Source organism: Dendrobates tinctorius, unplaced genomic scaffold (genome assembly GCF_039654945.1).
Source record: "Dendrobates tinctorius isolate UK_male_01 unplaced genomic scaffold, ASM3965494v1 ptg000086l, whole genome shotgun sequence".
Lineage (NCBI taxonomy): Eukaryota > Metazoa > Chordata > Amphibia > Anura > Dendrobatidae > Dendrobates > Dendrobates tinctorius.
The window spans coordinates 30022566-30035385 of record NW_027361754.1 but is presented as its reverse complement, the minus strand read 5'-3'; the positions used below and the strand labels follow the sequence as shown (position 1 = coordinate 30035385).

General features: G+C 50.0%; 1 protein-coding gene across 3 annotated transcripts in view; it reads right to left on the bottom strand.

The window, feature by feature from the left end:
• ANAPC4 (anaphase promoting complex subunit 4) overlaps positions 1 to 12820 on the bottom strand; it is a 92020-nt gene that overhangs the window by 56526 nt on the left and 22674 nt on the right. For 2 of the 3 annotated variants that reach the window (XM_073585265.1, XM_073585266.1), the window contains exons 7-12: positions 12731 to 12775; positions 11966 to 12050; positions 11558 to 11662; positions 11261 to 11344; positions 10242 to 10328; positions 2960 to 3024 (exon numbers count right to left, since the gene is read on the bottom strand). In XM_073585265.1, the coding sequence (XP_073441366.1) occupies positions 2960 to 3024; positions 10242 to 10328; positions 11261 to 11344; positions 11558 to 11662; positions 11966 to 12050; positions 12731 to 12775 (471 nt within the window). The remainder of the gene's footprint in view (positions 1 to 2959; positions 3025 to 10241; positions 10329 to 11260; positions 11345 to 11557; positions 11663 to 11965; positions 12051 to 12730; positions 12776 to 12820) is intronic. The other variant, XM_073585267.1, reaches the window with a different exon arrangement.

The following is a 12820-nucleotide window of genomic DNA, read 5'->3' as shown; positions in this document are numbered from 1 at the left end:
GGTCTGCAATCCGCTTAGTTACCAACCTCTCTGGTTTTCTGTGGCTTAGCTTGGTCTTGCTTTCCTCCTCGGTGACCCAATCATAACACGTCCCTGAAAACTGAAAAACAGGAGATGACCGCCAAGCCTGGCAGATTTGCTGGGATCTGGACACGAGTCATGACGAGGAAGATCTGCCAGGTCCGGGCCTGGTGGACCTACCATGGGAGCTCTTAGGACGCCATGAAGGAGTGGGCTTGAAGGAAGCCTTTTTTCTGACCTGGCAGGTCTGCAGCCTGCGCTGACTGGAAGAATCCTCAGTCGGCGTGAAATGGCCGAAAGGGGTGGAATTGCCGCTTCCGGGAAGGCCGGCGTGTTCTAGACTGGGGAAGATGGGAACTCGTGCCTCCTGTGGCCTCTTTAATAATCTGGTCCAACATGGGGGCCAAACAGGTGGTCCCCCTGGAAGGGTAGGCTGGTAAGCGACTGCTTTGATGATAGGTCCGGCTGCCATGCTTTGAGACAAATATTCCTCTGGATGGCCACCATATTGCTGGACGCCTGAGCAGAACATGACGCGGTGTCCAGGGAGGCAGCTACCAAATATTTCCCTGCATAGGAAATCTGGTCTGCAAAGTCAGCTAGCTTCCTCGGAGGAGCTCCCGCAAGGATGCCCTTACGAAGATGTTTGGCCCATCTGGCTATGGTCTTTGAGACCCAGGTAGAGGCAAAGGGCGGGCATAATGCCGAAGCAGCAGCTTCAAAGCCTGACTTTGACAGCGATTCTATAATCCTATCGGAGTCTTTGAGGGATGCTGCATTAGAAAGCGAGAGGAAAGTGCTGGTTGACAGTCTGGAAACTGGTGGGACCACAGCCGGGGAAGACGTCCAGTTAGCGGTGAGCTCAGGGCAGAAGGGATATAGGATGCCGAAGCGCTTCCCTCTTTGAAAGCGTCTAGTAGGGTTCTGCGGGTTCTGTAGAGATATCCTTGATGCCTAAGGTCTGGTTGACCGCGACAATCAGGCTCTGGACCATATCTCTCATGTTAGAGGCCTGTTCTGAACCTAGGTCCGAATCATCCTCTGAAAGCACGTCCGAAGATGCCTCGCCTGACTCGGGAGAGGAGGATCTGGAAGAGGGATCTCGCCGTGAAAGACCAGATGGTGAGATGGAGCGGGAAGAGGACCTAGAACGGTGCTCCTGTCTGGGTCTTTTGCGGCCTGTGTTGGAAGGGCCAGGCGAGAATCCTGTGACCCACTGGCAACTGCCGGAGCCGCAAGGGGCAACTTATCAAGCACGGACACTCTGGTGAGGTCCGCCACAGACTGTGACAGAGAGGAAGCCCACCCTGGGATAGGGGTCTCGGACTCACCTGGGGTAGAGAGGGACTCCTGGGCGGTGGGTACAGAGAGATTGCTGCAGTTCTGACAGAGGAGAGAGGACTGACCTGAGGGGATTTTGGACTTGCACGAAGAACACGTGAAGAGTCTGACCAGAGTAGAGGAAGCAGAGGGACAAGCAGGCTCTCCTTTGGGCTTAGGCATGATGAGCAGACCCACTAACTGATACCAGAAAGGTTAGGGGACAGAAGGATGCAGAGGAGAGGGTCAGTCTGCAGGGCAGAGCTACTAACAGTATCCTGTCTGTTCGCAGGTTGTAATTCCGATGAGCGCAGGACCAGGCAGGCAAAACACAGATCTTCTGAGAAAAACCGTCATCCAGGAGTAGAAACCGGAAGATGGCGTCTTTAGGGAGAAAGCAGGGAACCCAGCAGGCGAAGGCTTGCGCTGCAGAAGAAACCTGCTCTCGGGAGCCGGAAGAGGGGCGGAACTAGGCGCAGGTTTCGGGGGAGCAAAATGGCGGCAACTCCAACCGACTGAGGAGGCTGGGAGTAGTGGGCGGAGCCACCCGCCGCACACAGGAAGAGGAGAGGTAGAGACAGGCGGAAGAAAAGCCCGCCCAGAAGGCTGAGAAGACGGGGGACAGAGCCAGCACTGTATCTAGGCCTGAGAGAAGCTGGGACCTAGATTACAGGCAGTGACCGCCGACGCCTGGGTGGGGGGGCGGAGGTCCCCACAGCGGCGCAGAGGTCCCCACAGCGGCACAGACAAAGCACCAGGCACAGGCTGCAGAGGAGCACACAACAAAGGAAGCTCCGGTGCCCTCAAAACATCCGTTCCTCCCAAGGATCTACGAATCACGTGCTCCCCCGAAAACGCCGCAAAAAAAAGGTATGCCCGGTGCCCCCGGATTTAAATGGGACATAACCTCCAAATGCTCTCACTGAATAAAGGAACCAAGCTTTTTTTCAATCTTTCTTTTTCTTTTCCTTGCGGGTCCTTCAGTATCCTGGGGGAAAAGAGGGAAAGTACCTCCCCATCCATGAAGATCGGACGTCCGGAATCCGTGTTGCGGGACGTCCACGTCCCCTCAAACCGACAGGCTCTGCTGGGCGAGTGGGTAGGGGGACGAAAGCAGGACCGTGTCCGGATCACCTGAGCACGCGTCTGTGTTAGGGGTTGGGGTCCTGCCGAATAGACATGAGGATACGGCATAAAGTGCTGGCCTCCTAGTGGCAGCAGCATATACCCATGGTTCCTGTGTCCCCCAATGAAGCGATAGAGAAAAATGATTTTTTAACACAGTTGCATATTGGAGAATAATAGAAACAAGCTGTGCATCTTTTTTTCTGTTGGAGTCATTCATAGTAACTATGGATATGGATAATATCAGAAGCATACGGTAATACAGTAGGGCACCATACACCACTATAGCCACTGGATTATAGCTCTGAAACCAGAAGCTGTAAAACAGCTGTCATACAAAATGGCAGAAATACATTAGAAAAAGTAAAAAGACATTATATCACTGTATGCCAGTGCAAATGGGTCAAAATATTACTAATTTACACCCCCGTCTCTTGGAAGAACTGACAGATACTCCTCTTGTAACCACAGTGAGATTAGGCTCTGGAGTTACCTGGCTTTACCCCAAAGCAGAAGCTGCATGAATTCATCCTGGACAGAAGTTGTTGTATTTTTTTCCTAAAAGTATAAAAAGCATAAAGTATATTATTTATATTACGCAGAACAGACACGAGGAAAAAAGTTGGAAGTAAAAGGTCATATATAGTTAGGTTTTAAGTTTTTCACTCCAGATTTGAGCCTTTATCTTAGGTGTTTGCTGGGTGCATAACTCTGATGTACACCACTAAAGGCATACAGCAGCATATGTTGACCATGTGGGTTTGGTTTTTAATTCACGATTCTTTCATTTTGTCTTATGGTATTTGTTGTTGTGTTTTTTGTGCCTAATTTTTCAAAAAGGTGAATGCTGTTTATGAATTTTGCAGAAAGTCAAAAATAGGGATTTTTGAGCGTACTCACCATAAAATCCTTTTCTCCCCCAATCCTTGAGGGGACACAGCGGTCATTATTTTTGTCTTTAATACAGATGAGTGAGCCCAAACTGTAAAATTTGGGTCTTGTACCTGTCCGATGCTGAACTCCGAGCACGGATTTCTCCTGGAAGTTCGTTTTACAGTTCGGCCAGAGAGAAAAAAAAAAGCTAGCGAGCCCTAGCCCTTACAACGACTATTTTACAGCACCAAAGTTCAGATCCCCATTGGCTTCGGGTGGAGTTCTGGTACCCAAACTGAACTTTGGACTAAAGTTCGGTCAAAGCCGATGAACCTGAACTTCCACGGGTCTGCTCATCTCTAGTCTTTAACCTTTTTTGGAGAATTTTAGTACAAAAAGTTGCACATTTTGCAAAATATCATTAAAATTGCTGGCACACATAAAATCTCTTTCTGGGGGAAAAGGGGTAAACTGGAGTATATTTGCGCAAAAAAAATTTGACTTTTCAAAAAATTGCAAATGATGAATCAAGCGAAAACATCTGGAAAGCCTAAATACACCCAAAATGGTAAACAATAAAAATAATAAGAAAAGGAGATTTTTGTGTACTCACCATAAAATCTCTTTCTCTTAGCCTTTAATTGGGGGACACAGAACCGTGGGTGTTATGCTGCTGTCCACTAGGAGGCGACACTATGCATAATCTGAAAAAGATTAACTTTGGCTCCTCCTCTGCAGTATACACCCCTGGACGGCGTCAGCCTTCTCCAGTTTTGTGCAAAAGCATTAGGAGGAATATACCAGAAACATAACCATGCCTGTAAGAAAAGGCTACTATAAACAGGCTCAAACAACAATATGAGAACCCAACCGTAACAACGGCCCGCAAGGGCAACAGGGTGGGAGCTGTGTCCCCCAATTAAAGGCTAAGACAAAGAGATTTTACGGTGAGTACACAAAAATCTCCTTTACTCTGTCGCCTTATTGGGGGACACAGAACCGTGGGACGTCCTAAAGCAGTCCCTGGGTGGGAAGCAGTGGACGAATATTGTGCTGACAGTCCTCTAGACTTGGGGTACTGCCGCCTGCAGGACCCGTCTACCCAGGCTCGCATCCGCTGAGGACTGGGTATACACTCTGTAGTGTTTTGTAAATGTGTGCAGGCTAGTCCAAGTGGCTGCCTTACACACTTGATGTGCTGAGGCTTGATGCCGAATGGCCCAAGAGGCCCCTACCGCCTGCGTAGAGTGTGCCGTGATACCGGCCGGAAGGGGAGAATTGTTGAGGCGGTAAGCCTCTTGAATGGTGGACTTGATCCACCTAGCAAGGGTGGCTTTGGAAGCCGGTAGGCACTTGCGAACGCCTTCTGGAAGAAGGAAAAGTGAATCAGACTTCCGGAAGGGAGCAGTCCTAGACACATAAATTCGCAATGCCCTGACAAGGTCAAGCGTATGCAGAGCCTTCTCTACCCTATGAACGGGAGCCGGGCAAAGAGACAGTAGTGATATTTCCTCATTGAAGTGGAAGCTGGACACGACCTTCGGAAGGAAGGATGGTACTGTACGGAGAACCACCTTGTCCTGGTGAAAAACCAGGAAGGGTTGTCTGCAGGAAAAGAGCTGAAAGTTCAGAAACCCTGCGTAGCGAAGTGATTGCCACCAGGAAAACCACTTTCTGTGATAGAAAGCGGAGTGAGACCACCCTAAGGGGTTCAAAAGGAGGTGACTGTAGTGCTGTCAAGACCAGGTTGAGGTCCCACGTCTCCAACGGACGTTTGTAGGGGGGAACCAATCTGGAAACCCCTTGGAGAAAAGTCTTCACTTACGGCTTGTTAGCAATACGCCTCTGAAAGAGCACTGAGAGCGCTGACACCTGGCTCTTCAGCGAGCCCAGGGATAGCCCGGCGTCCAGGCCTGACTGAAGGAAACTGAGGACCTTTGGAAGAGAATAGGGAAGTGGAATCTGCCCACGAGGGTCGCACCATGTGAAGAAAATCTTCCAGGTACGATATTAAATCCTGGCTGAAGTTGGCTTCCGAGCCCTGATCATGGTTTTAACAACGTCCGGTGAAAAACCTGCTTGGGTCAAAACCCAGGTCTCAATGGCCCCGCCGTCAAATTGAGAGCCCCTGAGTTCTGGTGGAAGAACGGGCCTTGTGACAGGAGGTCGGGACGTGTGGGGACACGCCAGGGAGCGTCTGCTGTGAGTTGCACGACGTCGGCGTACCATGTACGCCTGGGCCAGTCTGGAGCGATCAGAATGGTGGGAACACCCTCTTGTTTGATCTTCCTCGGGACTCTGGAGATCAGGGGGAGGGGTGGAAAAATGTACAGAAGCTGGAACTGGGTCCAGTCCTGAACCAGGGCATCTGCTCCGAGCGACTGCGGATCGCGCGTCCTGGCCATGAAATTGGGACCCTTGGCATTGAGATGGGATGCCATCAGATCCACGTCCGGGGTCCCCCAACGATGACAGATCTGACAGAAGACTTCGGGATGGAGAGACCATTCCCCCGAGTCCATTCATTGTCGGCTGAGATAGTCGGCTTCCCAGTTGTCCACACCCGGAATGTGGACCACGGAGAGTACCGACCTTGCAGCCTCCGCCCATTGTAGGATACGCGTTACTTCGGTCATCGCCTGGATGCTGCGGGTGTCGCCTTGATGGTTCACGTATGCCACTGCCGTGGCATTGTCCGACTGTACTCTGATATGAGAGTCTGCCAGCAAGTGATGGAAGGCTTTCAACGCCAGGAAGATGGCCCGAATTTCCAGGATGTTGATGGGCATGGTCGATTCCCTTGGTGACCACCTGCCTTGCGCTCTGATGTAGGTGCACCGCGCCCCAACCCATAAGGCTTGCGTAGGTGGTCAAGACCTTCCATTGACCGGAGAGAAAGGATTTTTCCCTTGCAAGCGAGGTTGGCTTGAGCCACCAGTGCAGGGACCTCCTGGTGTTTGCTGATAACCGGAACTCCCTGTCGAGGGAGAACGGATTCCTGTCCCAGGACTTGAGGATGGCCAGTTGAAGGGGTCTGAGGTGAAACTGGGCAAATGGTACCGCCTCCATTGCTGCTGCCATCCTGCCAAGTACTCTCATGGCATACCGGAGAGATCTGGGGGACTTGCGGAGGAGTGTGTGAACTCCCAGACAGAGAGCCAGTGCCTTGTCCCTGGGGAGGATCACCAGACCCTTGGAGGTGTCGAATAGCATCCCCAGGAAGGTCAGAGACTGACTCGGGGTAGTCGAGGACTTCTGTAAATTGACTAACCATCCCAGGCGCGTCAGAGTGTCGATCGTGATCGAGACGTTGACCTCGCAGTCCTTGAGGGTGGGGGCCTTGATGAGAAGGTCGTCCAGGTATGGAACGACTACTATGCCTCTGGAGTGCAGAACGTCCATGGTAGCTGCCATGACCTTTGTAAATGTTCTGGGAGCCGTGGCGAGACCGAACGGGAGAGCCACAAACTGGTAATGGTCTTGGTTGATTGCGAATCTGAGAAACCTCTGATGGGCGGGAGCAATCGGTATATGCAGGTATGCGTCCTGTATGTCTATGGAGGCAAGATATTCTCCTTTTTCCATAGACACAACGATTGACCAGAGGGATTCCATGCGGAAGTGACGAACTCGAACATACTTGTTGAGTTGCTTGAGGTCTAGTATGGGTTGGACGCTGCCTCCCTTCTTGGGCACCACGAACAGGTTGGAGTAGAACCCTCGGAAGCGCTCTTCTGCTGGGACTGGCACTATGACTCCTGCTCGCAGGAGGGAAGAAACCGCTTGACGGAAGGCCTGAGCTTTGAGCGGGGATTTTGGAGGGACAGAGGGAAAAAAACCTGTGCGGTGGGCTGGTAGTAAACTCGATTTTGTATCCTGAAGACACTATCTCCTTGACCCACTTGTCTTCTGTAATAGGCAGCCAGACCTGCTGAAAGAGTAGCAGTCGTCCGCCTACAAGTGGGGTGTCTTCCAGAGGGCATGAGTCAGGATGAGGGAAAAGTCTGAGGTTTTCCTCCTTTAGGTTTTGCCTGGCTTGCCTTTGATTGCCAGTTCCTGTCCGGCCTCTGTGCCGCACGTGTGTTGTCCCTGCGGGGGGAACGATTACGGTTTTGTGCTGGGCGTGAGACGGACCAGCCTGAAGAATTCCGAAAGGATCGGAAACGAGATTGATTACGCCTTTTAAACGTGCGTTTTGGTCTTAGTTGAGGGAGGGAAGTACTTTTGCCCCCGGTAGCATTGGATATCATTGTATCCAGCTTTCCACCGAAAAGACGGCCACTGAAGTACGGGAGATTTGTTAGGGACTTTTTTGAGGCCGCATCCGCTTTCCATTCTCTTAGCCAGAGAATACGCCGGATTGTGATGGCGTTTGATGCTATTCCCGCTATTACTCTTGCAGAATCCAACGCTGCATGGACCATGTAATCTGCCACCACTGCAATTTGCACCGCCTGGTCCGCCAGCTGAGGATTTGAAGCTTGAAGGCCTTTTTGCAATAGATCAGCCCAAGCCATGATGGCCTTGGCTGCCCAAACTGAAGCAAATGCGGGAGCCAAAGAGGCACCTGCCGCTTCAAGATTGAACGAGCCATGCGTTCGACTTGTCTGTCTGCTGTGTCCTTGAGGGTTGAACTGTCCGGCAGCGAGAGAAGCGTTTGTGCTGCCAGCCTAGAGACTGGAGGGTCCACTTCAGGCGGATCTGTCCAATCCTTGGTGTCTTTCTGTGGAAAGGGGTATTTTGCTTCCAAATACTTGCGATTGGCGAATTTTTTCTCAGGCTGCGAAAAATGCTTAGAAAGGATTTTTTGAAATTCCGGGTGATTAGGGAAGACCTTCGATGGTTTCTGAACCCTTTCAAAGGAAATTTTGTGTTCTGGTGCTTCCGGGGTTGGATCTGAAATGTCCAGCACCCGAAGGATGGAAGAGACGATATCCTCAACTATTGCAGTATTGCTAGGGGGACAAGAGACGAGATAATTCTCTGTTTCGTTGTCTGGGTTAGAGTCACATATGCCTTCCGAGTCTGTGGTCGGAAATCGTTGCGGAGATCCGCATTGTCTGTCTCTGTCAGGGGACGGACTAGGTGACCTGGAGCCACTGTGTCTCTCCCTGGAGGGGGACGACCGAGTGCTATGTGAGGACGCAGATGAATGCGACCTGTGGGTCCGCTTACGTCTGAGACTGTCGGAAGTGGCATGTCCCCGAGATGGGCTGTCCCTTTGCTGGGTAACGTTCATAGCCGAGACATGACCCTGCAAAGCCTGCAGTAGTGTAGAGGTCAGGCTATGTATGGACTGTGTTATAGACTGCAACATCTGAATAGCCAATTCCGGTATGGAAGAAGACGCAGAAGCGTTGCTTCTGACCCAGTGTTTTGGACACAGTCCCGGCAGTGTGGGTCCGTGCTGCCCCTGGGGAGTGGTCTTGCAGGCTGTGCAGAATGCATAAAAGCAGTCTTGCCTGGTTTTCTTCCTTGAGCCCGGCATCATGCACAGAGGCTGGCTAGCAGGGGTCCTACAGGGGCTATGCAAAGGGGAGAACTTATAGGTAATATGAATGCACAGCTGAGTAAAGAGAACCCAGCTGTGATCTTACCCCACCAGTGTGCCCCGAAGTCCAGCGCCGACAAATCACAGTCCTGTGCCCCCCGGAGACTGCTGTATGGCTGTCAGCTATGTTTCCTGCTGCAGCAAGATGGCCACCGGGATTCTGAGGTGGAGGGGGAAGGGGGCGGAGAGCTGAAAAGAGCGCGCTGAGCTATGTAAAAGCGCGCCCTTCCTGCCTCGATCCGCCCCTTCTATGACACTGCAGAGTGTCATTTTTGTCATCCGGAGGGCGGGCCAGGGGGCGGGAATAGGGCGGCGACTTCGGCTAGGCTGAAGCCGCGGCCTAAATTTGATACCTCATGTCCAGAAGGGCTCCAGGACGGCGCGGTTGTCCAGGGGGGGGGGGGGGGTCGGATTCAAACCAGACACCCCCGGATTAAACGGCAGGCTAGCGGTGGGGATATGAGCGCGAAGTAGGCCCTGTGGGGGGTCCCTTTGAGGCGCTATGCAGCTGGTGCTGCCACAGAGACAGGGGCGCAGGGAGCCCTGTCTCTGACAAGTGCCATGCCTGCCTGCACCTCCCCTGGTCCCAACAGGAGCCCGCAGCTGGGCTGGGGTCCCTGGACATGTAAGTGGCCGAATGGTGCCTGATACAGGCCCTACCTGCGGTGTCTCAACCTAATGCCCCCAGAGGGGGATTAGGGAGGGTGCTGCTGTCACCGTCAGGGGGCTTCATCCTATCTTCGACCTCAACCCAGAGCCCAAGGGAACTTGGGAAGGAGGGGGGGGTCTCGACTTCAAGCCAGTACCCGAGGGACTGGGGAAGGAGTGACATGGGGAATAGCCGTCTCGACCTCAACCGGGTACCCCTTAATAGGGGACTGAGGAGGGAGCCATGGCGGGTGTCTCGCTGGGGACCCGCTTTTCTTCATCTGTAATCCGTTGAAAAAAAAAAATCAAGGAAAAAAACGGAGTAAAAAATCTTAGGTGTGCCTCCTTGCGACACTAAGCAAAAACTGGAGAAGGCTGACGCCATCCAGGGGTGTATACTGCAGAGGAGGAGCCAAAGTTAATCTTTTTCAGATTATGCATAGTGCCGCCTCCTAGTGGACAGCAGCATAACACCCACGGTTCTGTGTCCCCCAATAAGGCGACAGAGTAATAAAGGTGACTTTAAAAAGGCGCAAATGAAAAGCAGGAAAAAAAAAAATAGACAAAAGCAAGGATGAACCGGACACCGGGACTGTGTATTTCACTCATACTTTTTTACTTTTCTTGTGGGAGAAAAATAAAAAATAAAAGCTGCATAACCCCTTTAAGTAGTAATCATCCCATAAGGATGATCTGTACATACCTGTACAAACTTAGTGAGTCGTGAATCCATCTGCATGAGGATTTCTTCCCAAGCTTCACACATACAAGTCAGGGATAGCTTTAAATACTGCACACAGTACAAAGAAAATGATTATTGTAAGAAAAAAGCAAATATGGGACGTCCCCAGCACAGAACGAGCATTCCTGGCGTGTGCCAGCTTTGCTACACCTGCCTTAAACAGCAGTGATTGGAGCCGTCTCTGATCACTACGGTTTAACCACTTAAGGCTATGTGCCCACGTAGCGTTTTTGATGCAGAATATTCCTGAGCGGAAACGCACACCCTCTTTCCGGGAAAACGCATGCGTTTTATGAAGCACTTTTGTAAGTGTTTTTTGACGCTTTTGTTAAGCGTTTTTGCATGCGTTTTCCTATGCGTTTTTGCAATACAATTGAATGTATACAGAAACGCACGCGTTTCCGCAAAATTAATGAACATGCCGCCGCAGCGGAAAAAAACGCACCATTAGCACAACATGTGTGTTTTCCATTATATTACATTGGATGCTTTTCTTAAGCGTTTCTGCAGCAGAAACGCTTGTCTAAAAGCGCTGCGGAAACGCTTAAAAAACGCAACGTGGGCACACAGCCTAAATGTCTCTGACAGTAGGATTTAAGTAGGCAATCTGGGCTGGGCGTCCATCCGTTCCAATGCTCACTGTAGCCCCGTGACATGATCACTGTGACAAAGGATTCTTTGTGCTGAATTATGTAACATGTCATGTTTATTGCACACTTGAAAAAATTACTGCAAACTTGCAGGATTTTTCTTTTTTAAAACTATTTCACCCCATTTTGAATTTTTTTTTCTGTGCATTTTCAGTAAAATGAATGAGGTCATTCAAAACCATAATTCAACCGCTGCAAAAAGAACAAACCCTATATCGATGGAAATAAAAAACAAACGACATATGTCTCCTAGGATATGGGGAGGAAATAAGATGGAGGCTGAAAGCTGAGAGCGTATCAATGACACAACAACACGGTCCAGCAAACTACCTGAAGAAGAGTTGAAATGTGGGTAAACTTTCTTGCCATTCGGGTCACCTCCGGTAAATATTCAGATAGTAAACTAGTATCTAGCTAGGAAAAAAAAGAGACAAGAACTGATATAAAAACTAAAACAGTTCTCAGTCCTCCCAGTACAGAACACAGACCGAGTACAGAACACAGACCGAGTACAGAACACAGACCGAGTACAGAACACAGACCGAGTACAGAACACAGACCGAGTACAGAACACAGACCCAGTACAGAACACAGACCCAGTACAGAACACCTCCTCCAGCTCCTCACCAGGAAATAGGTGATCTCCGAAGTTGTGTTTGTAGTCATCTCAGTAATGACAGAAAGGGACTTTAAATCACTGGCCAAGCACAAGCCGAGACATGATCCAAACACCTGAAATGCAAAAGGAGGAGGACAGACATGAACCTCGGTGCAGGGAAGGGGCGCTATCTCATGTGCTGGATTGAGGAAAGGTAGCAAAAATGGGACCGGGGCAAAAATGTTTTTACATTCACGTGTTTTCCCAATGGTTGTTTTCTGCATTGTTCAATGTCACAGCCCATGAATGAGTCCATAGACATCGAGGATGTATGTATCTATGGAGCATCGAGGATGAATGATTGTGTAATATGGTACCTGGAGATAATATATACTGCTGTAATATCATGCATTATACTATAAGATTACACATTTTACCTCTGTGATTGTTGCGATCTTGTACATGCCGTACGCGTAGATTTCAATCTCCCCCGAGACTCCACCAACAACCAAAGCATTAAGTCTTAAGGAACAAGAAAAAACAATATATCAAATACCAGCGATGTCTATTCTCTATAGAAAGCAGATCAGAAATCCAACGGGCATCTGCAAAACCCTTCACTTTTGGGGGTCTTCTTACTGCTCCTCTGCAGTGCTCGTGATGTCACTTTCATCTGCACCAAAGTCGGTGACGTTGATTCACAATCGCTTCTGCTCCCTAACTGGACATATTGATATCCCCTGACCTGGGGATAGTATTGTGCAAATATTCCAGTCCATTTTTTGGAGCAATACATAATGGGATAATGGCACACGCCATATGGCAAGGACCAAATAAAGACCCTTCAGGTTAAAAATCGCTGCCCCACCTCTACAACTTTTCACCTATTCTGTGAAGTGTCTGATCGCTGACAACATGGCTTGATTTGAGAGGAGGTCACACATGTGCACCGACACTAATCATTACCGATAGGACTGGAGAAGACAGACGAGCATTGATCTCAGTCATCTCCATCAGTCCGATCACCAATAAATGGAGCGTTGGGGGTGCAGGACCTGCGTTCTCGTGATCGGAGGGGGTCGCAGCAATCAGTAATGCTGGGGCAGCTTATTCAAGAAGTAAGAATCCTTCTGAAGTTGCTTCACAGACCATGAAAGCAACAAGGAAGGAAGTTTTATGACCACGGTTAGTACTTTACCTACCGTACATCTCCCAAAAGCTTTATTATCTCATCAGATTTCTCTTCACTGCAACAAAAAAAGTAAGGAAAAGTTAGTGAAACCATTCACACC